Below are 27,049 nucleotides of genomic sequence, written 5' to 3'. Positions count from 1 at the left end.
AGACCGTAAATTAGATATTTTGTTTAGCATTTAGGCCACATTTACACAGGGTTAAGGATGAGCCGAACACCCCCCTGTTCGGTTCAAACCAGAACCTGTGAAAGGACCTAAACTTCATATGGCGTCCCCCTAGAGCTCTGTGTCACAGCCGTGACTTCCATGTGCATACGTGGGAGTGACATCATCGTGGCTAGGCCATTCAAATGGCCGAAGTCTGTGAACCCGAAGGAGCGGGTGAAGATGGAAGCCCTGTGGTGACAATGTGCCTCTGGAGGGCTTGGTTTTATAGTAAGTACTTCATAATGTGCCATGCGATGGATACTAGCACATTATAGCATCACCTTGCAGGTGGACATTTTTTTCCCTTTTGGGGAGATGGCGATAGTTTCTGCTTCAGATTATTATTGCAGATGTAGGAAAAGTTTTTGAAGTTCTCCTGTTCCGGCTTCTTTATCGCAATGTGTCGGTATTCACACGCCATAAATGTCTCCATATCCGTTTTTAAAATATTCCTGTTTGTTGAGAATCTGGAAAGAGAAAAAGACATTCATTAGTGTTTCTGATTGATACAGAAAATGGTGACAAAGCTTGGTGAACCCAACCCCAAATGTGCAGAAGATTACCCCAAGGGGAATCCTTCAACCGCTAGCTCCCTCTAATGGTCAGAAGAAGCACTGCATTAACACACCATTGATATATATCTAATCCCAATAACATCTATTCCAGATAATTCTTATGCCGCGTACAGGTCTTGAATAGAGTATGGAAGGGTTAAGGCCCTTGGCAATTTATTTCTGCTGTCTGTATGCTGTTGGGGAAACGTCCCTTCACTTCCTGTCCCAGAGACTCAAGAGGAAGTCAAATGACAATTCCCAAAGTGAAAATAATTCTTCTTTTACAGTTGTGTCACCATTGGAAGACTTTCCCTCTATTCCTGATCTGGGGACAGCTGTAACATTTCTCATTTCATTTCTTTTCTCTCTCACGAGCAACAGTCACCAGTACACATAAAGAGTGTGACTTCCTTAATGAGGACACCAATAAAAACCAGAGAGAGGGTCTAAATCTTCCCCATTCTACTCAAAAGTAAAAGAAGGCCATTTTGCCTTGAGGTACACTTTAATTGTTCATATTAAAGGGGATAGATAAAGGAATACGGACCCCAATAGCTCAATATTCACAAGCTCTCACCATGACATAGAGTAGGAGTTCAGCAGGTGAGCCTGAAACTTTTATCCCATTTGTATGTGTGAATCGGAGGGGACAGATCCCTCCATCTACACCCCGGCCTCAATGTCCTCCACAAAGAAGCTCCAACACTGCTACAACTCTCAGAATCCCCCCCCTTTTGTTGGATATAGTTCTGGCCTGGAGATCCACTGAAAGCAACTGGGGCCCCAATGGAGGAATTCTCCATTTAGTGAAAGGGGAACCCCTTCATGTCTTCTCTATATCCCATAATAAACAATAAAATTCAGTCTATCAGGAATCTTACCTCTGGGGCCATGTAAAGTCTTGTACTCGCATATGAATACAGATGACTTCACCAACCTCCAGCCTTGCAGGAAGCACTCTAGAGTTCTCCTCTTACCTATAATGCTTCCCCAACTACAGTCGGAGCCCATAGAAAAAGCTGGTGTGGGATACAAATGGGGCTCCCTTCTGCCTCTCACAATTTAACAGCCATTGGTCAAAGGACTAATTGATACACCCAAAGACTGTCATTGGGGGAAGGGAGAGGCTTATCCTCAAAGTTTTGACTGCCAAAAAGTTGTTATTCGCATAAAATTCATTTTAGAGGGTCTGGGTCAGTAGAGGGAGCAGTACAGGAATAGGATGAAAAGACTGGGAGATAAAAAGACTTACCTCTGTTTGGAATGTTCCAAACAGATGAGTTATATATGGATGGTTCCTTATTGATTCCAGTATGTAGCGCTCTGGAATATCGAAGCCTTGATATCTGTCTGGTTTAACCATCGTCACCGCCAACTTCTGTTGATAGGAGGGATGGGAGGCCAATAGCACCTTCCCATAGGACCCCTCTCCAAGTTAATCAAGGATTGTTAAATCTTCCATTGAAAATTTGCTGAGCTTCTCCTCCTCACTGGGCTTCTACTCATCGCTGGACATCTCATCATCGGACATCTCCTCCTCACTGGGCTTCTCCTCATCACTGGACATCTCATCATCGGACATCTCCTCCTCACTGGGCTTCTCCTCATCACTGGGCTTCTCCTCCTCGCTGGACATCTCATCACTGGATATCTCCTCATCGCTTGGCTTCTCCTCTATGCTGGATGGGACCGGTGATAAAGTTCCATGGAATATGTGCTCACTTTCAGTGGCGGTTGGGTAATTTTTTGCTTCTGGGGAGAAAAAAGAAAGCAATTATTTATATTTCTACTATTTACACATCATTTATTGATGTTACACAGAATCTGTGGGCATAAAATGATTGTGAACCTCAAACGATATTTAGAGTTTGTGGCCACCTAGAGATAGAATTCCTAATGTGATCTCTGACTGCGCTGAGATCTTGGTGATAAAGACCACCGATCTGCTACATTACATATGCAGGCTGTGCTTTCTGCTTAGTATGTTTGTGATTTACTCTTCCTTCCTCTCATTGCAATCCCATCATTCTGCTTATCATAAATAACAATCATTCCAGTATTCTATAATGGTTTTATCTCAGCAGTTGTACAAGTGTGCCACCTGAACTCTAGTGATGCTCTATATACAGAAATCTATATAGTGCACTTATTTAAATGATATAATAGAACAATACATAGTGGGGGGGGGGGGGGGCTCTACAGGAGCAGGGGAATGATTCCTGTGGGCAGTTATGTTCTGGACACTATATGTTAAAATAGAAGGAATCTTCTCCTGCATCCCCCATACAGAGCCCAGAACACATCTGTCCTCATGACTACTCCCAGTGGCAATGATGGGGATGATGGCAGCAGCTCTGTCAGTCTGTTATGTGCAATCCTTTAGTTTACAACTGGGTTGCCTGGCAGGTCTATGCATCTCCTTCATACCTGATACCTGTCGCCTCACACCGGACACCATCTGATTGGCTGCCCAACGGTCAACTGAAGAGTCACACAACTGACAAATTATGCTGTTAATTGCAAGCTATTGCTTATTGTAGTTCCTATACTGCTACAGGAAGGGTCCCAATGGAGAGATTCCCCTTTAATAATTTTCTGTTCTGTAAACACAGCAAGACTTAGGAAGAAATATCTGAGTCCCCTCCTAGACCATTGTCCCCATCAGAAGGTTTATTTCTGTCCTGGTGGATCTTCCATCACTTTCCATCCTGGTGGCATTGGTGATCAAATGGAGAGGGCGAATCTCCCTAATGGAAACCTGCCAGGGGTTCTAACACCTACTCACTCTATGTAGTTACACTTCTTGGTGTATATAGCAGTGACCCCAGTGTATATAGTATATATGTGAGTGTCTGTGTATATAGCAGTGACCCCAATGTAAATAGCATATATGTAGGTGACATACATTATATTGCCCTGCTGTGCTTGCCTTATAACTCTCTATTATAATACTTACCAATGACATCATCTTTTGTGGATTTTAGATGAGGAATGGGCTCCACATTTACATCGACTTCTTCGCTTGTCGTGGAATCCTCCAGGACCTCTTGGTTTACAGTGGCTCCTTTGCATATTATGCAAGAATCTTCGGCATCCTCCAGGTCTTCTGGGTTTACAGAGCCTTCTTCGCTTATCATTGAAGAACCTTCAGCATCCTCCAGGTCCTCTGAGTTTACAGAGCCTTCTTCGCTGATCAGGGAAGAATCTTCAGAATACTCATCTTCATGAGCCAAATATTCCTCTACCGTCATATTGAAATATTCAGGTTCCGTGAGAGTCTGGTAAGAGAAAAAAGACATTAGTCAGTGTTTGATTGATACAGAAAATGGTGACAAAGCTTGGTGAACCCAACCCCCAATGTGCAGAAGATTACCCCAAGAGGGATCCTTCAACCCTAGCTCCCTCTAGTGGTTAGAAGAAGCACTGCATTAACACAACCTTTATGTAAATATAAACCCAAGAACAAAAAGGTCATCTATTCCAGCAAGGTTCTTACATGTGGAGGCTGCATTTGGGTAAGTAAATTTTCAGCAGGTACAGAAAAATACCTATTAATCCTGTCAGAATTCCAGTGACCTTGTAAGTTCCTGTGGCCTGAGCTGAGATCTCGGTATTATGCACTTTCTCAGCTTCTGTCAGTGTACTACAAAGCAACACCCCTCTTTGTAATGGAGATAAGGAGAGGGGGAGAAGATTGCAATTTTAATCACAATAGGGTGCCAACATGTCTCCATAAATTCAGTGAGTCTGTGCTGTCACCAGTGATGTAACTAATGGAGTTAAAGTAAACGACATTACTTAACGCCATTACTTTAGAGGGTAACGAGTAATCTAACTGATTACTCTTCCCCTCATGGTAACGCCGATCCCACTACTTGGGCGGTGTTACCGCAATTACATCTACCGCCACTAGGGCGCCCCCGCCGCAATCCATGGAGCACTCCGCAGCCTCGGCCTAGGGAAGGCCATGGCTTTGGCCTATCTCGGGAGTGGCAGCCATCTTGGTGCAGCCTCCGGCCATTTACAATGTGATTGCTCCGTCAAATGATGGAGTGATCACTTGTAAACAAACTGGCGTCATGATGACACTGGTTCCTCTCTCCAGAGATCTGTGCAGTGGAGGGGAGAGATTGGATGGCAGTAGCACTGTGGGCTGCATCTGTAGTGCCCAAAGCGCTGCTCTGTGACAATTGTAGTCACAGTCATCCCTCCATACCCTGCCAATAATCTTCAATTCCCTGCCAATACTCTGCAATACCCTGCCAATACTCTGCCAATACTCTGCAATACCCTGCCGCCAATACCCTACCATACCCTGACAATACCCTGCAATACCCTGCCAATACCCTGTCAATACACTGCAATACCCTGACAATACCCTGCAATACTCTGACAATACTCTGCAATACCCTGCCATACTCCGCTATACTCTGCAATACTCGGTAATACCCTGCCATACTCTGCCATACTCTGCACTACTCGGTAATACCCTGCCATACTCGATGATAGCCAGCCGTACCCAGCCATGCTCAGCTGTACCCAGCCATACTCGGCCAATATTACAGTGGGGGAGATGACATGGATATTACAGTGGGGAGATGTATATTACAGTGGGGGAGATGTATATTACAGTGGGGGAGATGACATGGATATTACAGTGGGGGAGATGACATGGATATTACAGTGGGGGAGATGTATATGACAGTGGGGGAGATTGTGGATATTACAGTGGGGACTATATGGTGGTGGAATTTTTACAGGTTTTTGCAAATTGAATAATTATTTGCTGACACAAAAATTGATCCGATCCGTGACTCTGATCCGAGGAACGATCTGATCCATGAGTTTGGGGGGGACAGATGTACAGATATATGTGTATGGGGGGACAACAGATGTGTAGTGGGGTACAGAGGGGGAACAGATATATGTGTGGGGGGAACAGACGTGCAGGGGGGGTACAGAGGGGAAATAGACGTGCAGGGGGAACGTGCCCCTTGCTTACAGTAATACTAGACCCGCCCCTTAGAATATTCAAAAAAAGTCACAGTTACTTTGTTGAATAATTAATTACTTTTGCAATGTAGTAACTGAGTTACTAACACAATTACTTTTTGGGAAAAGTAATTTGTAACTTAACAAATTACTTTTTTAAAGTAAGATGACAACACTGGTTGTCACCTCATAACAGGAAGTGTGTTTCTGGTGTAATTTCCAGAATAAAGCAGGTCTAAGCTGTGCACCTGACACATACACAATAATTATTATCAATAATAAACGAAATTCCTTTAGACAAGTCCCCAGACAATGTGATTGTGCAAAAACCACAAAATGACAAATGGGAGAATTCTGTACAAAAATATTTCCTAGATGTTGCTGAAATTCTCCCCTCCCCCAATATATATGTACCCCTCCATTATTCATATACTTACCGGTTTTGGTTTAAATGCTGGGGGTGACAGTCTTTTCTCTACCTTAGACCAGTCCAAGTACTGGAAAAATGGGTGCCGTCTGATGTCACGTACCAGGTATGCCCGTGTATCCTGTTCTTTCCATAAGAGCTGTAAAGAAGAAAGAATTATAATAAGAAACATTGAGAGAACAATAACAATATGTGAACAAAAGAACCCCCCATTGTAATATATGATTCTGACAGTGACATATTTCAGCTTCCTTGATTTTGTTTGTAAACCCGCCACTATGGGATGATTGGATCGGGTCGGGACATGGTACTTTATTTGTGTCATGTTCTCTCATGAGAGGCTTTAAAGGAAAACTAAAAAACACAACTAAGGATATTTTGCAATGAATCGTTATGATGAATATATAAAACAATCTTTCTATCAAATCTGCCACTGCCATGATTGTTTTCTTCCTGATGACAACACCAGTAATGTACGGTTGTGTGTTCTGAACTCCTAACAAGGTCTGTATAACCTGGAAAGGGTTTTGTCTGTAAAGAGAAGGTAAAGCTCTGCTTATACTCACCATAGATATGAGTTCAAAGAGTTCTATGTCCATACATGTTTTGAACTGGGAAATGACTGTCATGAACAAACTTCCACTCTGGTTTTCCTTGATCTCTCTGAAGTCATCCGGGCTAACGGCCATCTCATACAATACCACTCCCAAGGAGTAATAGTCTGCTGTTTTGTTGTATGAGCCAATACCCATAGTACCCATGACCTGTAGAAACATAAGGAGATAAAAAAAGATGAGAACATTCCTAGACCGGGCAGAGGACACAGATGACTTCATGCTGACATGTGTGATGTATGAAGCCTCCCAAGAGTCCTAAAATTGAGCTCAAAATACATCAAACTAAGGCGGAGCTTGTGAATGTTATATATAGACAAAACTTTTGTTTTCTACGTTTTTGGATAGAGTACGGAAGGGTTGAGACCCCTGCCAGCTTATTTTTGCTGTCTATGTGCCATCGGGGGAATTTGCCTTCACTTCCTGTCCCCGAGATTCAAGAGGAAGTCAAAGGAATTCTCCCAAAAGTGAGAGAAACTCTACTCTTAGGATCTTGTCCCCAAACAGGTGTCACCCTTGGAAGACTTTCCCTATATTAATGTTCTGGGGACATCTGTAACATTTTGCATCCTGCTGCATTTTCTTTCTCACTCACAATGATCATCAATACGCATAAAGAGTGTGACTTCCCTAATGAGGACACCAATAAAAACCTGACAGAGGGTCTAACCCTATCCATTTAGGCTGCATGCACACATGGCCCTTTTGAGCTTCACATTGCCTGAAGCTTGCCCCCCCAAAAACAGTTCAGGAGCTTCTTTTAGGAAACATGCTTCATGCAATGCGGTTCACCCCGATTGCAGCACAGTTGATCATGTGACAATCTCGGTAGAACCGCACTGCTTTTTTAGGCGCAATTCCAATGAATGCCAACTGAAATGTGCATTGTGCGATTTGTCCTTCACACCGGGGTATTTGTTAGACAAGATTCAAAACCCCCATGTGTGAATGTGGCCTTAATGAAAGGGGAGCCCCCTTATCTCTTCTCTATATCCGTAGTAAATATTACAATTCTGTCTAATATCAGGATATCGGGAATCTTACCTCTGGGGCCATGTAACCGTCTGTACCCACAGTTCCTGAAATCCTTGTGGTGTCTTTGATCCTACTCCGTGAGACGCTGAAGTCTGCAATCTTGACGTGACCCTCGCTGTCCAGCAGAATGTTCTCTGGTTTTAGATCTCTGTGAAGAAAGGAAGTGAACCAATAAATATTTATACAAAGAAGAATGAAGATTGATGGGTGGACATTGGCTTCTTTTATATCCGCCCACAGGAAGATCTTTGTTCCGAGGTTTCCAGCTCCGCCCACCTGTTATATTCATCATGATGTGGTCTCACTCCTCTTGCTGGATTTTGTATAAATTGTACATTAAGCAGAATATGGCATGAGCAGGGAGATTTCTGCAATGGATGGAAGGAGACAGCGCAACTGGGAACTCTGGTGGAAAGTCTTCCTGATTCAATAAAACATACCAGAAGCCAAGGGGTGATTGTTAGTCAGCAAATTCAATACTTACAAATGGGCGACGTCCTGAGCATGGATGTATTGCAGGCCACAAACAATCTCAGAAGTGATACGCCTGAAGGAGAAAGAAAAATATGGATTAGCATTTAAAATCATCACAGACCAATAAAAGGTAAAGATAAAGTGACTTCCCCCTATAGTACATAGGGGTGTGGATGGGCAGGGCTCAGTGGGAGGGGCCTGGTTGTGTCACGGACTGTTCTCCGTGGTCAGCCACCCCCGACTCCATCGCAACCCTGTCATTGGACTTACCTTATCATGTCGTAGCCAAATGGAGCTGAAGATTCTATAAGTTCCCTTAGATTGCCGCCACTCAGAAATTCCATAACGAGGAAGAGATCAGTCTGTGTGAAAATAAGAGATAAAGGTTACATTAGAGACAAGTAAGATTTCACTTTGTGGGGCAATATAGGAAGGCACACACACCGGCAGACTGTGCAATGTGGAATCTTCCTTCAAGAGAAGAGAAGATACACTGGCCACCATGGCTGGACTATCCTGATCACAGTACTAGTCTTTTCTGTCTGTTAGGGTGATCCAGTCACTTCATTACTTTGGTCACCATTCTGGAAGTCTCATGTAGATGAGGAGGCCTGACTTCTCCAGTCCCCCTAGCTGCAGGCTGGTTCTGGCTCAGTGGCTTCAATGTTTGAGCCCAAAGGCAGCCAGGCAACTAGCAATTTCAGAAGTAGGTTCACAGTGGCAGTCTCATTTCTATAAAGAAAACCTCTACTTTGTACAGATGACTTCACCAACCTCCAGCCTTGCAGGAAGCACTCTAGAGTTCTCCTCTTACCTATAATGCTTCCCCAACTACAGTCGGAGCCCATAGAAAAAGCTGGTGTGGGATACAAATGGGGCTCCCTTCTGCCTCTCACAATTTAACAGTCATTGGTCAAAGGACTAATTGATACACCCAAAGACTGTCATTGGGGGAAGGGAGAGGCTTATCCTCATGAAAGTTTTGACTGCCAAAAAGTTGTAATTCGCATAACATTCATTTTAGAGGGTCTGGGTCAGTAGAGGGAGCAGTACAGGAATAGGATGAAAAGACTGGGAGATAAAAAGACTTACCTCTGTTTGGAATGTTCCAAACAGATGAGTGATATATGGATGGTCCCTTACTGATTCCAGTATGTAGCGCTCTGGAATATAGAAGCCTTGATATCTGCTTGGTTTAACCATCTTCACCGCCACCTTCTGTTGAAAGGAGGGATGGGAGGCCAATAGCACCTTCCCATAGGACCCCTCTCCAAGCTCATCAAGGATTGTAAAATCTTCCATAGAAAATTCGCTGGGCTTCTCCTCATCGCTGGACATCTCCTCATCGCTGGACGTCTCCTCATCACTGGACGTCTCCTCATCACTGGACGTCTCCTCATTGTTGGGCTTCTCCTCCATGTTGGATGGGACTGGTGATAAAGTCCCATGGACTATGTGCTCACTTTCAGTGGCGGTTGGGTCATTTTTTGCTTCTGGGGAGAAAAAAGAAAGCAATTATTTATATTCATGCTATTTGCACATCATTTATTGATGTTACACAGAATCTGTGGACATACAATGATTGTGAACCTCGAACGATATTTTGAGTTTGTGGCCACCAAGAGATAGAAATCCTAATGTGATCTCTGACTGCGCTGAGATCTTGGTGATAAAGACCACCGATTTGCTACATTACATACGCAGGCTGTGCTTCCTGCTTAGTATGATTGTGATTTACTCTTCCTTCCTCTCATTCAGGGCCAGATTAAGATATCATGGGCCTGGTGCAGAGGATTTTGGTGGGGCCTTTTATAAATAATAAATAAATAAATAATAATGCAAACAATTTTTTGTTATGACAAATTAAATTAAAATGAGAGAGGGAGGATGAGAGAGAGAAAGAGAGAAAAAAGGGAAGAGTGAGGGGTGAGGGGTAAGGGAGGGAGGATGAGAGAGAAAGTAGGGATGGGAGAGAGAGGATGCACATGAGCATGTGTGGGAATAACATCAATGCAGCCTGGGCAAGGCAAGTGACCGAAGGTACAGAACCCAGAAGGAAGACCGGGTGGAGATGGGAGCACCCGGGCCCCGACGGATTGATCACAGCACTGGAGGGCTCAGTCTGACAATTTAAGTGTACTCTAATGTGCTAATATGCTGTGCATTCTTGTACATTGTGGCATAACCTACCTCAGGGCCTCTAAAAAGTAGCTGGTTTTACATAAGTCAATCAACCGACTTGAGTACAACCAGCCTGTCAAGTTTTTCCCAAAACAATCAGTGCTGTCAGCTATAGTTAGCAACAATGATCATTGTATTCACAGGCAGAACACAATAACACCGCAGGAGTGATTCCCCCATCCACAGGTCAGCAGGTGAGAGGTTGTGTGGGGACAGGCTGGGGAGAGATACTAGTCAGTCCCTGGGAAGGCACTGGTTAGTATCAGAGCCAGATACACACAGGCTACACATGCCACTATCATTAGAGCGAGAGCAATAATTCTAGCACTAGAACTCCTCTGTAACTCTAAACATGTAACCTGTAAAAAAATGTAAAGCATCGCTTAATATACAAAAAAAATCGTGCTAACTTTAGTTTTTTTTATGAATGAAACAGTTTCATTCCAAAAAAAACACGCTTAAAAATGCTGTGCAAATTCCGTGTAACATATAATGTTGCAAAGACCACCGTTTTATTCCATAGGGTGTCTGCTAAAACAATATATAATGTTTGAGGGTTCTGAGTATTTTCTAGAAAAAAAAAGATGATTTTTACATGTAGGAGAGAAGTCTCAGAATGGGCCTGGGTGACAAGGGGTTAATTACCATAAGTAATATACAAATAAATATTATAAGCCCTGTGAGCTCATCCTCTCAGTCTGCTGCAGAGGGTGTCAGTTTGTATGTAAACTGGCCGCTCTGTATGTAGCTTCTGACCGGCTGTGCAAGCAGCTCCGTATCTCCTCAACCATAGCTGATAGCAGCCCCACATTCTAAGCAGTGGTGGGGTAGATCTTTGGCTACCTACCCCCCAAATGTGGGGTCTCTGTGACCCCTGGTCGGCGAGGAGCTACAACCCTCAAAGTCGATCATTTTCTTTTTCTTGGGGGGGGATGGGCCTTGATGGGTCTTCAGAAAGGGGCCTGGAGCCGCAGCTCCAATAGCCCCTATGTTAATCCGGTCCTGCTCTCATTGCAATCACATCATTCTGCTTATCCTAATTAATAATCAGTACAATAATCTATATTGGTTTTATCTCAGCAGTTGTACAACAAGGGGGCCACCTGAACTCTAGTGATGCTCTATAGACAGAAATCTATATAGTGATCTCATTAAAATGTTATAATTGAACAATACAGAGTGGGGGGGGGTCTGCAGGAGCGGGGGAGGGGGGAGTCCTGTGGGCAGTTATGTTCTGGACACTATATGATGAAATAGAAGGAATCTTCTCCTGCAGCCCCCATACAGAGCCCAGAACACGTCTGACCACATGACTGACACCCGCCTGCCATCCCATCCAACAAGATCCGCTCAAAACAGATGGATGGTGATACCTTCGATCTCCGTCCAGCGGATTCGATTGAATGGGATTGGATCAGAACAGACAGGCTGTCCATTTTCATCCGATCTCCCCATAGAGAACAGCGGGGCTCTGACAGGTCCGTCTCTGCACAGCGAGTGAAGATCCACCTGCTCAGCGGGGATCAATGGAGCCACCCCCCACTGAGCTAGCGGAGTCCATCCAGCGGATCTGCCCCGTGTGATAGGGCTCATAGGCTCCAATCACATCTATGCATGTGGCTTTTCACCGTTTCTGCAGTGCTTTTTGCTCTAATTTCTATGTTTTTTACCAAGATTTTGACGTGATTTGCATTTTGCGTTTTATATGCTTTTATGCTTTTTTTTGTGGAGGGGAAATGTGTTGAACAGATTTAAAAACACAAATCGCGGCAATATCGCAGCAAAATTGAGGTAAAAATGCACGATTGGTGTGCTATTACTTTGTGGAACGTTTTGCCGAATGGTTCACGAAATATCGTCATTTTTGCAGCAAACTTTGTCCCATAGGAATGAATGGCGAAATGTTCAAAACTAGAGTGGGAGGTGACAAAAGCTGACAACCCCATGACCAGCCAAAACATTATGACCCCCCCATGATCAGCCAAAACATTATGACCCCCCCATGATCAGCCAAAACATTATGTCCACAACATGATCAGCCAAAACAGTATGTCCACAACATGATCAGCCAAAACCGTATGTCCACCCCATTATCAGCCAAATAATTTATGACCACCCCATGAAAAAATACATTTTTTGGGAAAAAAAATGAATTTTGGGAAAAAATTTAAAAATTCAAAAAATTTGGAAAAAAAAAACATTTTTTAAAAAAAATAAATCGTTTTTGGAAAAAACATTTTTTTTAAAAAATAATTATTTTGTAAAAAAAAAAAAATTTAAAGTTCTTTTTTTTTTTAAAAATCGTTATTGAGAAAAAAATTTTTTTGAAAAAAAAATCATTAAAAAAAAAAAAAAACTCTATGTAGTGACCCCTCTTGGTGTATATTGCAGTAACCCCAGTGTATATAGTATATATGTGAGTGTCTGTGTACTATTTTATATGTAGGTGATATACATTATAATTTCCTGTAGTACTTGGATTATAATTCTCTATTATAATACTTACCAATGACCTCATTGTCTGTGGATTCTGGTTGAGGAATGGACTGCAGTCTGGGTGCAGCTTCCTCGTCCCCCCGCCCAGTTACCCTCTCCTCACCCCTTGGAGGGGCGGTGTCCTCAGGCTGGCGGTCCTCTGTTATGGGGTTTACACTGAGAAGTACAACGTTGTCCTCTTTGTTGGTGATCAGAGGATTCTTCACATTGTATCTTCCCTTCCACTTCTTCAGTAGTTGTCTAATAGCCCAAAACCCACCCTTCTGGGGGGTGGGCATTATGGGCTGGGTGGTAAGTGGGTGATCCTCTATTAAAGGTCCCACTTTCATTAATAAAACAGATTCCTCTGTGATGGTATTCAGGGAATCTCGCATCTCATACAGTTTATTTCTCCCAAAAAGTCGCATCATTATCAAATGATTAACAACCAGAGAAAATACTGAAAAAACACAGAGAAAACAGAATAGCTCCTTTCACTCCAACCTCCAAATTCTGTCTGAGCTGAAACTGCTGGGAGATCCCTTTATATAGGGCCGTCTCAAGGCAGTTGGCGTTGCCATGACAACATACACCTCTGCCATAGCAGTATGAGCTGAGCTATTTTTAGCTCTCTGGCAGTTGGAATTCAAATCCTCTGGCTGTGTGCCAAAAAAATAACTGACATTTTTAATCCTTTCATGCCTAAGCCTTTCTCTGACATCTGTTATTTACAAGATAAAATCCATATTTTTTGCTAGAAAATGACTTAGAACCCCCAAACATTTTATATATATATATATTTATATATATATTTTTTTAATAGTGACCCTAGAGAATAAAATGGCAATATTTTATGTCACACGGTATTTGCACAGTGGCCTTTCAAACACAGAAAATGTAAAAATGTCTACAGGTTACCAGTTTAGAGTTACAGAGGAGGGCCTGCGCTAGAATTATTGCTCTCACTTTAGCGATTGCGGGGATATCTTATATGTGTGGTTTGAACACTGTTTACATTTGCGGGCGTGACTTACATATGCATTCGCTTCTACGCTCGAGCACGGAGGGACGAGGAGCTTTACATTTTTATTTTTTCTTCTTTATTTCTTTTTTTTTTTTTTTTTACACCGTCTCTTAAAAAAAAAAAATCTGATCATTTTTATTGCTGTCACAAGGAATGTAAACAGTAATATTCAGTGACAGGTACTCTTTATGGAGGGATCTGGGGACGCCATTGTCATGACATTGTTTCCGGGTTACTAGATCGGAGAACCAATCAAAGCCGATTTCAGCTTTTTTTTGGGTCTTTGACCAGCCGGCGGACGTATCGGCTGATTGATTGGGCATCCCGGTGGGACGGGAGAGCCGCGGTAGATGGCGGAGGGGCGTCCCCTTCAGCTCCTTAGGATAACAGAAAGCAGCTTTGAGCCGCATCGGTTGTTATCACTAGAAAGCCAACTGCTGGCTCTAAAAAGCGGTACTGGGGTGATGCCTGCAGCTGCATATCACCCCGGTATAACCCCTTCAAGCCGAGAAAGCATATTTCCATAGATCTGCATGAAGGGGTTAAATTTCACAAACACATATCAGTTATTTAGGGGGAGGGGGTCCTATTTCTGGTCATATAGTAAATGTCCAGTACCAGTCTGTAATCCTCCTCCATTACCAAGCCATTCCTCACCATACAGGGATCTGATAGTTGGATTGACAATCACTCCACCATACAATGAATATTATATCATCGTATACAGACAGATGGGCCTTTCTTATGTTGGGGTGTCATAGGCACTGATATGTTTATTTTACAAAAGAAATGTAAAAAGCTTTTTCCGTATTCCAGATTGTAATCTGACCCTTTGTGCAATGTTGTAGAGACAACTGCTTCTAACCACTCGACCTCCGGAAGATTTACCCCCCTCCTTCCTGACCAGGCCAATTGTTTGCTATATGGCACTGTTACTTTAACTGACAATTGTGTGGCCATGTGGCGCTGTACCCAAAAAAAAAAAAATATTTTTTTTCCCACAAATAGAGCTTTGTGGAAAAGTAAACGAAACAGGAGGCCCAAGCGACCAGCCAGAATCTGCTTTGATTGGATATAGTAACCCAGAAGGATGCTTGCCATTCAAGCAAACGGGTTCAAATACTTTCATAAGACCAGAGAATTTTGTTTCTGATGGTCTGAGAGTCCTTCAGGTGCCTTTTGGCAAATTCGAGGTGGGCTGTCATGTGCCCTTTACTGAGGAGTGGCTTCCGTTTGGTGACTCTACCATGCAGGCCTGATTGGTGGAGAGCTGCAGACAGGGCCGTCTTTAAGGCAGGGCAAAAGGGGCAGCTGCCCTGGGCCCTGTCATTGTTGTGGGGCCCAAAGCAGCTGCCTCATACTTGCCAACTATCCCAGTTTAAATTCCCTTGTCCCTTAAAGTTTTAGTCCTGTACTGTGTCCTGATATCTCAGTGTGAAGTGCTGGTACTAATTCTGCCTAGCTCTGCCCTATTGTTGTGTACAGATGACTCACCTGCAGGCCCTGTGTTTACATCTAAATAACCGGCATTCATATGTAAATAGCGGCAGCATTACTAATAGCTGCGGCCGGTGGCATTGATATGTAAATAAAGGTGGCATTCATATGTGTATCATGCTCCCCTGCAGTGAGGAGATGATGTACTGTAAACTCTAGCAACCATTCAGTGAGCAGTATTACTATATAGTAATTTCTAGCAACCAATTAACAAGCAGAAATCATTTGCTGTAACCTCTAGCAACTAATCAGTGAGCTATAATGTGTGCTGCAACCTCTAGCAACCAGTCATTGAGCAGTAATGATGCTGTAACCACTGGCAACCAATTGCACTTGCTGCCTGATCTGATACAGTAAACGGATTTTAAGTCTAGCTGCTATTGTATGTCTCAGAGCAGGTAGACATTGCATGGGGGGGCCCCAAGAATTTTTTTTCCCAGGGTCCAATCAATATTAAAGACGGCCCGGGCTGCAGAGATGGTTGTTCTTCTGGAAGGTTCTCCTCTCTCCACAGAGAAATGCTGGAGCTTTGTTAGAGTGACCATCGGGTTCCTGGTCATCTCCCGGACTAAGGCCCTTCTCCCCGATCGATCAGCTGTGCCGGGCAGCCTGCTCTAGGATTGGATTGGGCTCTGACATGCACTGTTAACTGTGGGACCTTCTATAGACAGGTGTGTGCCTTTCCAAATCATGTCCAATCAACTGAATTTACCAAAGGTGAACTCCAATCAAGTAGTAGAAAGATGTCAAGTATGATCAGTGGAAACAGGACGCACCTGAGCTCAATTTTGAGTGTCAAGGCAAAGGCTGTGAATACTTATACACGTATGTGGGATTTTTTTTGTTTTTTTTATTTTTAATACATTTGCAAATATTTCAAACAAACTTCTTTCACAATGTCATTATGGGGTGGTGTTTGTAGAATTTTGAGGAAAATAATAAATTTAATCCATATTGGAATAAGGCTGTAACATATCAAAATATGGAAAAAGTGAAGCGCTGTGAATACTTTATGAATGCGCTGTATTCTGCTACATATTTTTTATTATTTATTTATTTTTACTAGTAATGGCGGCAATCAGCGATACTGCGATATTTTGCGGTGGACATTCTAACACTGACACTTTTGATACTTTTTTGGTAAGCAGTGACACTAATACAGTGATCAGTGCTAAAAAATATGCCCTGCCACTGTACTAATGACATTGGCTGGGAAGGGGTTAACAACAGGGGTGATCAAATGGTTAATTGTGTGCCTAGCCAGTGTTTTTGTGTACTGTGTGAGGTGCTTTTACTAGGCGAAGAGATGGAATTTATTCCTTGCTTTGCAGGGACACAAATTCCATCCCTCTTGTCAGAACAGCGATCTGCCTTGTTTACATATCCTCTGACTCCTCAGAGGTGGGGCCTTTTCAAACCCCTACATCTTCCGATAGTCAGTTGGTCTCCAAAGGGGAAAAATTCCTTCCTGATCCCCTAAGGTGTTTGGATTGTCTCTGAATCATCAGTCTGACATGGATGGATGGAGATATGGAGGGATGGAGGGATGGATGAATGGCAACATGGATGGATGGAGACACACAAATAGAGCTTTCTTTTGGTTGTATTTAATCACTGCTGTGTTTTTAATTTTTTACTAAAAAGACTGAAAATTAAGAAGAAGAAAAAAGTGTTTCTTAGTTTCTGTCAGTATATTTCATAAATATGTAATTTTTCTCCTTCAGTGATGTGCGTCGATGAGGCGGCTGCACTAATGGTCACTGAGGAGGTGGCACTGAAGGAAACTGACTAATATGCAGCACTGATGAGCACTGATAGACGGCAGTGATAAGTGGCACTGGTAGGCACTGATAGATGGTACAAACATGTGGTTACTGCCCCTACCTGTAACTGGTCACTGCAGGATGCTGCCATAGTGCTATTGCTGGGTGTTCAGTGTGCCCCTGTGCCTTCAAGGAGGGGTGGGCTCCCTCCAGATTTATCTGTCCTATACCTGTCCATCTAAATGCCTGTGATTCCATTATTGGAGACTCACAGAAATTAGAGTTTGGGTCCACAGAAAATGGGTTGCCTTGCCGGGGCTCTGTAGCTTATCGTATTTGCAAATGTGGGCAACTAAACCCTGTTTTTAAGGCATACTGATGGACAGGTCAATTTGGTTGGTCGCAGGCTGTTCGATAAGTTGAGCTTGGAATTTTCTGTTTTCTTTTTATTTGCACTGATAGGTGGCATGGATGGGCGAAACTGATAGGCACAGATGGGCAGCACTGGTAGGCAGCACTGATGGGTACTGATCGGCAGCACTGGTAGGCAGCACTGATGGGTACTGATGGGCAGCACTGATAGGCAGCACTGACTGGCATCACTGATGGGCACTAATTGTTGTTAATGATGGGCACGGATTACTGTCACTGATGGGCACTGATGAGGCTTTACTGAAATCAGGGCATTGATGATCAGTGACCTGATTACCTTTCCTGGTCTCCCCTGCAAAGAGATTCTGCTGATCGTCTCTCCTCACCACACACTCTGTCAGTGTGAGGCAAGGAGAGCCAATAAACTGCATTTTCGCATTTACATGTGACTGGCTGTGATTGGACACAGCCGATCACATGGTCACTACCGCCACCCATAAAAGTGATCCCGTGGTGAACCTGCAGACAGGACCACTTTTAGCTGAAAAAGCCCGCTGTGTAAAAATATACCGGAGGTTATGGTAGCTGTCCGCTGCCATAACCACGGTATATAATGTCAAAGTCATGACGTACTGCATTACTGCCAAAAATGAGAATATTTCATTTCTTATGGGGAAGAGGTGATTGGCACACAAGTGGTGTGAAGAACTCCGCAGATTTTGAGGACTTTTTATTTTGACATTTAGTTCTATGGACTTGTGTTATATTATATTTTTAAATTTTTTTTCACTTTTTATGTTTATCATCACTTCGTAATTTAATTTATTCACTTTATGCTTGCGTCACTTTTACTGCATATTTATCTTTATTATAAGTGTTAGCCCTTGTACAGACGGTCGGAGATTCCGACGGAATGTGTCCTATCGGACCGTTTTGTCGGATATCCCGACTGTGTGTGGTCTTCATCGGACTGTTTCCGTCGGAGTATCCGACGGACCAAGTTTTCCAACTTGTTGTTAAAATTTTCCGACAAAATGCTCTGATCGGACATACTCCGATCATGTGTAGAGAATTCCGATCGGACAAAGTGCCACGCATGCTCAGATCAAATTCCTACATCAAAGCTATTGGCTACTAGCCTGAACGTAGTCTCATCGTAACAAAATAATGTCATCACGTTCTGAACGATCGGATTTTCTGACAACTTTGTCCGACCGTGTGTATGCAACAATTTCGGACTAAATCCGTCGGACAAAATACGACGGATTTGGTTGTCGGAATGTCCGACCGTGTGTACAAGGGCTTTCTGTGTATAGCATGCATTGACTTTTTTTGTGTATTTGATTTATGCACATCTCTGTTATATGGCCAAGAGGGCTGAAGTGTAAAGCCTGAAAGGCAGTACTGCTGAAGAGAGCCAGGTGGCTTGGTATTTTTCTGCTATTACATTGTTGCTGTGGAAAGCTGAAACCCCTGTGTGGGCAACCCTCCTGTTATTGGACTTGGCTTTTACTTTTAATAAAAGTGGGCCAACAAGCCCTTAAATGGCATGACTGGCGTGGACTCTGCTCACTGGTGTGCTCTACACAGAGGCTAAATAACCCCCAAATATAAAAAAATATATATATATATTATAATTTTACTATTTACATGTCTGTGTGCTTGTCAGTCACTGGGAAGGTTAGCCATGTAATTAGCAATCATAGAAAATTGGGAGAAAAGAAAGACAGAGCTAATGAGAAATGTGGATGTGTGACTTAAAATGAAATACTCCTTTCATCAGAGTTCATGCATCCTGTTCATTCTAACTTTGGCTTTCCTAAAGAGCATTTGAAAAAAATGCTACATATGACTTAAAACAGTTTTCAGTTTACAATGGGTGTTGTATGTTCTCCATATTTTTTTGTCAGGAAAAAAATACAAAGTGAGATTTTTATATTTGGTCATAGGGATCAACTTGTGCGCTACTATGTGTAGTTTAAAATTAAAAATAAACCATCAAACTACAGTGAATATGGTGGAATAGAGTCAAAGTGGACTAAAAAAAAACAAAAGTATAATGAATGTGAATAACTGCAACCACTTAGTAGTATACTCAAAAACACTGCGTAAACAAATGCAAAAAGAAGAGGGAGTGGTGTGCTTATTCAATATAGTGTGCTGTTAACATAAAACCATAAAACCCAAAAATAAACTGAACTAAAATAAAGTGCAAAAAAATCCAAGTAAAGCTCAATGGTGGGAATCAGTTTTATATAGATGATATCTCATAAATGGTAGCTTCATAGAAGGAAAACAAAGCATCGATCCAACATTGATTGTAAAATTTATAGCTTGGCCGCTCACCTCCAACAATGACCAAAAGGTCAAACAACGCTCATTAGATGGTGAATGGGAAATCTTGCTGGTAGATTTGTGCAGACATTCAGGACCCAAGCAAAGACAAAATTCTGCATGGAATCTTAGCACCAACACATCCTGGGCTCACCACTGGGTGGTTCCATACATAGAGAAAAACTCACTCCAAAACACAAATACTACTTGTGTAGATGGCTCTCAAAGAAAACAAAAAACAACCATAGTGCAATATTGTTAGGTAAATGAAAACATGTTTAATAAAAAACAAAAAACAAAAAAAAAAACTGCTTACATCAGGTAAGATCAAAATCTGCTGTATAAAATGGGAGTAGTGGCACTATACTGGATTGAGGCTTATATACATCATATATGCTATCATATTTGAAGAGATGAAGGTTGTGTGTTAGCGCCTTACTTTTTGCCTATTTTTCTGTTCCCAAAAGACTAGTTGTTAGGGTGCCGGCGAGTGTCAGCTCCCTGACAACCAGGAGGAAGCTGCCACATTTAGCAGTGGTTATTTATAGCATTGCTTAATGTTTTGCATCACATTGCATGGCACTGGAACCTTCATGGATGTACACATTGCAGAGGTCTCCATCATGGCATGGCTGAGTATGGCTGAGTATGAATGAGGATGGCTGATTATGGATGGCATGGCTGAGGATGGCCGAGTATGAATGGGTTTGGATGGCATGGTTGAATATGAATGGATGAGTCCCTGAATTGTCATAGAGCAGTGCTGTGGGCACTACAGATCCAGCCCATAGCGCTGCTACATCTGATCTCTCCCTTTTCCCTCGCACTGTACCAATCAGTACGGAGAGGGGAGAGAGGAACCGGACATGATGCCAGGTTATTTACAAATGATTGCTCTGACATTTGAGAGAGTGTTCACGTGGTAAATGGTCGCTGTCAACAGCCATTTACCAATACCCAAAATAGGCCCGGATCCGGCAGTCACGGATATTCATGTGTGTGTGCCCCAGGGGGCGCGCAAGAGCAGATCCTGGGACAACGTTATAGTACACCCTCCTAGAGTTATCCAACCGCCCTGTAGCTGTGTTTTTTGGCTATGGGCGGTTGGCAAGTGGTTAAATTCTTTTCAATTTACTTATATACTCAGAGCACCATTGTGTATAAAGGACTCAGTTATGACAAGAAAAATGTTATCAAGTATATGTATATATTATTATTATAATACTTAAATTGGGGAAACAATTAGGATTTCATAATAGATGCATCGAAGTTTAATGAAAAATGATGTGATAATTATGCAGATATCCTTTGAAGATTAATAATTACAACATCAAAATTGATCTCTGGATAACTCATGAATATATAGAAAATGTCCCATGATTAAAATGAAGGTACAATAAAGATGGAGATAGCAAGTGGTATTATTTCCCTGGGAACCTCATTCACACTATGCTGAGAATAATACCTCTAAATTTAACACGCGTAAAAAAAATATAATGTCCCAGGTAGGGCTAATTTAAGTATATTAAATTTTATATTCAGGACACCTGCTTTTACCGACTCCTGGTCATACAGCTAAACAAGCTCTTAGGGACTATTTACACTACTGTTTTGCAGTATTGCGCATGTTCCGACAATGCATGTTAAATGTGTTGCAGTGCCATTCATTTTGAAGAAAAACTAATTTTGAAAAGTTGAGGATCATAAACTCGGCTAAAAATTACTTTGATACAGCAAGACATATTCTGATCCAATGTCATGGGATAACAATACGGAGGGATCAATCAATTTTATGGGGGATTTCCTAAGGAAAATACACTAGTTTATCAGGTGAGCCCCATTGTTTTATTATTACATAGGACTTAGGTTTAGCATTCTGACTCTAGATAGTAAGAAATACTTTGCTAATAATATTCCCATTATGCATTGTAAACAGCGCTACTGTTCTATCCTACACTGAGGATATACAGATCGCCAAATGACCACTGAGATTTTAGGAAATAATGTTGCAAATAATTACTAGCAATCAACAGCTGGCCTTCAGAGAGTCCAGTCCACGGAGAACTACTGGGTTTGCCAGATTATAAAACACTCATTCAAAGAACCTGTAAATATGCAGAGCTGCAATCACACTGTGGCAGGGGATTTTATTCTATATTATAAAGCATGAACAATTCAATAGAAACCAATGTTATAGTATCATTACTGCAAGTGATCATTAAAAACATGAAGTGTTTAAGGAACTCTGGTTCCTTGTATAGCATAGTTCCCTTTTTCGAGACATTCCATCAAATTGTCTTAAAATATTCTCTTTCACTTTGTCACTAGACCTCCAAGAAAGCCAATTACCCTTTGTACTCTAGAATGTTGTGCTTTAAAAACTGCATTGCATTTTTATTTAATATGATCCTTTTTGTGCCTTTGCTAGAAAATATTAATGTTCAGACTTTAGAAATAACAATGTCAAAGAACCATGGAGAACATATTACTAACAAATCAAAAGTATTTTTTCAATCAAATGCGTCTTTATTGAAAGTTTAACTGGGAAGAAACCACCAGTTTTCAACCGTGAAAAAGCAACCCCTCCACCCAATGATTGCCCAAACAATGGCTACAACAATGGACATTCAAATATAAACATAAACTAATAGGAATTAATATAAATAATTGGAGTAGTGGGTGTACATATCTTATATAAATTATATCCACAATACAAAGAAGATACATTCTTATGAGAGGTGGATCACATAATATGCACCTGCCATGAATAATATGATATCTGGGTAATCAATCATTAGAAGATATATTGAAAAGCTCTTCCCATGGGTTTATGGTGGTGTGCCCTAAAGCAGACAGGCTAGATATTTAGCATTAACCTCTTAAATCTTCTTATTTCACCAAAACAGTGAAAAGCCCAAACACTACATTAAGTCTGCATAGTGCTAAGGCAATCGTTAAGATGGGAAAACACTGCGCTTGGAGATAGTAAAAATGGAATCTGCCTGCCGGCACTAGGAGTCTAGATACTAAAAAACTCAAATCAAATAGTATAAATATAGTGCAGCGCTAACAAGTGCTAAGACAGTGTTTGCTAAAATGGTGTACGGGGTGAGTAAAATTTCTCTTCATTGAGAATGTTGGGTAGTCAAATGCCAGTCAACGTTCTGTTGTGGGCGACAACATTTTTAATTACCAAAATGTTCTATTACATTAAATAAGGATCCAGAGATCAAATATTAGTCTTCTTTGAGGTTTAACTAGATATTAATTTGACAGGGCTAATGGGAAAAAATAGTAACAGGGTTGGATTGAGTAAATGAGGAGAGGATTAATTATTCTTAAGCCCCTAGTCTGCAAGTGTGTTTAACAATCTAACCTATGGACAGATGGACAGACTGTCAGTAGGAGGTTGGCAAAAGTGTTGTGTTTCCTGTGTGCGGTTGGGCATTAGTATAGTAAAGGTAATATTACTGTTTAGCTAAATTCTTAAAGTTAAACATGAATGAGACAATGGTGACCTTCTTCATTCTTAATGGGCTTTCCGATATCCCCCAATTACAGGTTCCTATATTTTTTCTGGTTCTTCTCATTTATCTTATATCTCTTGGTAGCAACATGTCCATTCTTTTATTGGTGTGCCTGGATTCTCAGCTTCAGACTCCAATGTATTTCTTCCTGTGTAATCTGTCAATTGTCAACATGACTTCCACCACTGTAACACTATATAGGATCCTTGTTATCTTTGTAACAGGGAATAATGTAGTATCTTTCAATGACTGTATGGCACAGATCTACTTCTTTGGATGGTTATGCGGTAATGAGTTAATCCTACTTACTATCATGAGCTATGATCGTTATGTTGCCATCTGCAAGCCATTGCATTATTCAGCTGTCATGAATAGTAAAGTCTATGTTGGCTTGGCCCTATTCTGCTGGTCATTTAGTCTTCTACAAATTCTACCTGCAATGGGTATATTGTCAAGATTCTCTTGTTATACTTCCATTAAAATTAACCACTACTTCTGTGATATTATAGGACTGATGTACCTATCCTGCGATGACACCTCTATTTTGGAGCTGTTAATATTCACACAGGGGGGTCTACTTTCTGTCTTAACCCCATTTCTCCTCACCTTCATCTCCTACTCATTCATTATTGTCACCATAATGAGAATCAGATCTAGTACCGGGCGATCTAAAGCTTTCTACACATGCTCCTCACACCTAACTGTTGTCACTCTTCACTATGCAAGTCTTGTTTGTCAATATTTCACCCCAATTGGCACCATTAAGTCCAGTAAATTTTTGTCTCTGCTTAACACAGCTGTGATTCCCATGCTAAATCCTTTCATTTACAGCCTGAAAAATAAGGATGTGAAGTCAGCTCTACAGCGGAAGCTAAAGTATTTTATGATCAATTTTTAAGGGGATTGACTACTGACTATTAAAGGATATAAATGTATTTAATAAGAACGATCATGCAGTTCACATGACACAGCCTTACGACCTAAAAAAAAAAATAAGTGTTTGTGAAAACATAATGGAAAAACTGTCTTTGATAAACTCATTGACAAGTACTTTTTGTGATAATGAGGTCTGATGAACCCTGAGGAAGTCCTACTGAACATCAAGCCACCCTCATTTCAGCAGAATTTGCAAGTCAGTGATGGAAATGGTCTGACTGAAATATTATATCTGGGGTGGACAGCCAGAAACACTGAAGACACTTCACACAAATGCTAACCCCACTAGAACACAACTCGGCCTGAGACATCTCTAACAAGAGCAGAGGCATCATAAATCCTTCTAGAAAACATTCCAGCTGCCTTTAGTGTCACCAAGAGACACTGGTCTTCATGAAGCCTTAACACAGATCCCTACATTGACTGCCCAAGCCTTGAAGGGGGTGGCTCTGCCGCCCACCCCCTCCTCTCAAATGTGTTAGCTGTACCCGATGTTCTTAACCATTAAATGTTTCAAAAAGTGAGATGAACTTTTGTACCAGGCACTGCCCTTTACACATCAAAGAATTTACCCTCTGGCGAGCGCTTCCTTCATTGCTATCAAAGAGATGGCAGCCTAGGACCAGAACAGGATCCACCCATACTGTACTTCAAACACAAGTCTGTGAAGGTAGATAAATTGGAACCAATTTTTATTTCTATTGATCCAGCACTATCATACACACATCAGGCATTAAAACACTGTAGTTAACGTACCTTTGGTAAGACTCAAGTAGCTAAGAGAATGCAGCAGTCTTATTAAACTTCATTAGCAGAATGGTAAAAAAAAACTCCATTAAATCAAAGTCTACTAATGGAGCCCTTGTACACACGGTCGGACATTCTGACAACCCAATCCGTTGGATTTTGTCGGACGGATTTTGTCCAAAACTGTTGCATACACACGGTCGGACAAATTTGTCAGAAAATCCGATTGTACATAACGTGATGATGTTATTTCGTTACGACGGGACTATGTTCAGGCTAGTGGCCAATAGCTTTGGTCAAGGAATTTGATCTGAGCATGCGTGGCACTTTGTCCGTCGGAGTAGGCTACACATGATCGGAGTATGTCCGATCGGACCATTTTGTCGGAAAATTTTACCGGCAAGTTGGAAAAGTTGATCCGTCGTATATTCCGACAGAAACAGTCCAATGGAGACCACACACAGTCGGAATATCCAACAAAATGGTCCGATAGGATACATTCCGTCGGAATCTCCGACCGTGTGTACAAGGGCTAAAATATACACATGCGATGTTTGGTTTCATACAATTTTTATAATCCTTGGTATGATGGAATTGGATTTATAGAAAGTGGTTAATGTTAAGTAAATAAAAACTAAGAATAATGGTGTGCTTGTTCAATAATACATTTAATAATAATAATATTGAAATACCAAAGTGAAAAAAAATTGTAAAAAAATCAAATACATTTCAGTTGTGAATAAGGTGACTAGTAAGTCTATATCTTGATAGAAGAAAACCAAACCTCAATCCAATACCGAAAAAGATCAAGGAAAATATTGATAGATTGGCTGCTCACCTCCAGGGATTACCAAAAGGTCAAATAAGGCTCAGACAGATAACAAATGGGAAATCCGGCTGATACATCTGTGAAGATCCCCTACAGTACCAAGCCGTTACTCCAGATATGATCCTGGGAGCAGAACATCATGCCCTCACCACTGAATATTCCCCCAGGTTTAGGCAGGCTCACTCCGTAAGATTGCTGCTTGTATAAGCGTCAAGGATTTCACATAAGAAATAGTCCAGTTCCCAGTTGATGAGATTCACCAGTTCCTTCACCCAAATGAGGAAAAAACGAATCGCTGACAGTCTTCATGTCCTGTACTTGTTTTGTCTTTTGCTGCTGTAGGTCTGCTGGCACCTGTGTTCCACAAGCTTGTGCTCTGCTCTTGCTGCCCTGACTTGCAGAGTGGTTGCTTTTCGCTTTAGCTGAGATGTTGCAATAACTTTGCAATGTTGCCTTGTGGCAAAGGTATATGAACGACATACTTGTATTATGGACGGGACCACGGAAGTTATTGATGGAGGTTGACGAACATTTGAATACTTATGAATGGGATCTTAAATTTACACTCAACGCTGACATTGTGTCCCTACCATTCTTTGGACCTCACAATTAACAAAGATTCGTATGGTGTAATCTCTACCAACCTCTTCAGAAAACCCACTGCTGGAAATTCGCAATTGCATGTGGATAGCACGCATCCTAAACATGTAATTAAAGGAAAGGATGAACCTATATCGGTGAGATAAGACTTGTAAATTAGCCTTTACTTTCTGTTGCCCTTTGTTGGATCTTCCTCTTGTGCATGTGAAGATAATACACCCAGGTGTGGGTTGATGCATGCTTTTGCTTCCTTCATAGTGTGGAACTGTGTCCCATTTGATTATCACTGGCTGCAAGCAGGACTATGCCATATTGCCTTTCTTTCTGTTACGCACATGTGGTGTGGCCCATCAAGGCTTTTGAGTTCAACTATTGCCAAACATCAATCAACTCAATACTTTGACTGACGCCATTTCTAAGCGTTTATAGGACATGGGCAAAGCTCCGTGGCATTTAGGACTTGCAGATGTTGATGCATAATCTATGCAATATTTATTGTCTACACAAACATGCCCAATCGAACATTGCTTCCACATCTGAGCCTCTCTAGTCTACAGTATAACATGATCCGAATCAGTGTGCTGTGGTATTGGTTTTTAATTATTGGT

At 41.7% G+C, this 27,049-nt stretch overlaps 1 protein-coding gene across 1 annotated transcript in view; it reads left to right on the top strand.

Moving 5' to 3' along the window:
* The window catches only part of LOC143987837 (olfactory receptor 2AP1-like), a 43,687-nt gene extending 19,460 nt beyond the window's left edge, over window positions 1-24,227 (top strand). The window contains exons 3-4 of the mRNA XM_077486927.1: window positions 3,697-3,841; window positions 23,414-24,227. Of these exons, the coding sequence (XP_077343053.1) occupies window positions 3,697-3,841; window positions 23,414-24,227 (959 nt within the window). The remainder of the gene's footprint in view (window positions 1-3,696; window positions 3,842-23,413) is intronic.
* The last annotated feature ends 2,822 nt before the right edge of the window (window positions 24,228-27,049 follow it).

Source organism: Lithobates pipiens, unplaced genomic scaffold (assembly GCF_037356315.1).
Source record: "Lithobates pipiens isolate NorthernLeopardFrog02 unplaced genomic scaffold, aLitPip1_a1.2 Scaffold_1, whole genome shotgun sequence".
In the NCBI taxonomy this organism is placed as follows: Eukaryota; Metazoa; Chordata; class Amphibia; order Anura; family Ranidae; genus Lithobates; species Lithobates pipiens.
The sequence above is the reverse complement of the archived record's forward strand: the minus strand, read 5'-3'. Positions and strand labels throughout refer to the sequence as shown.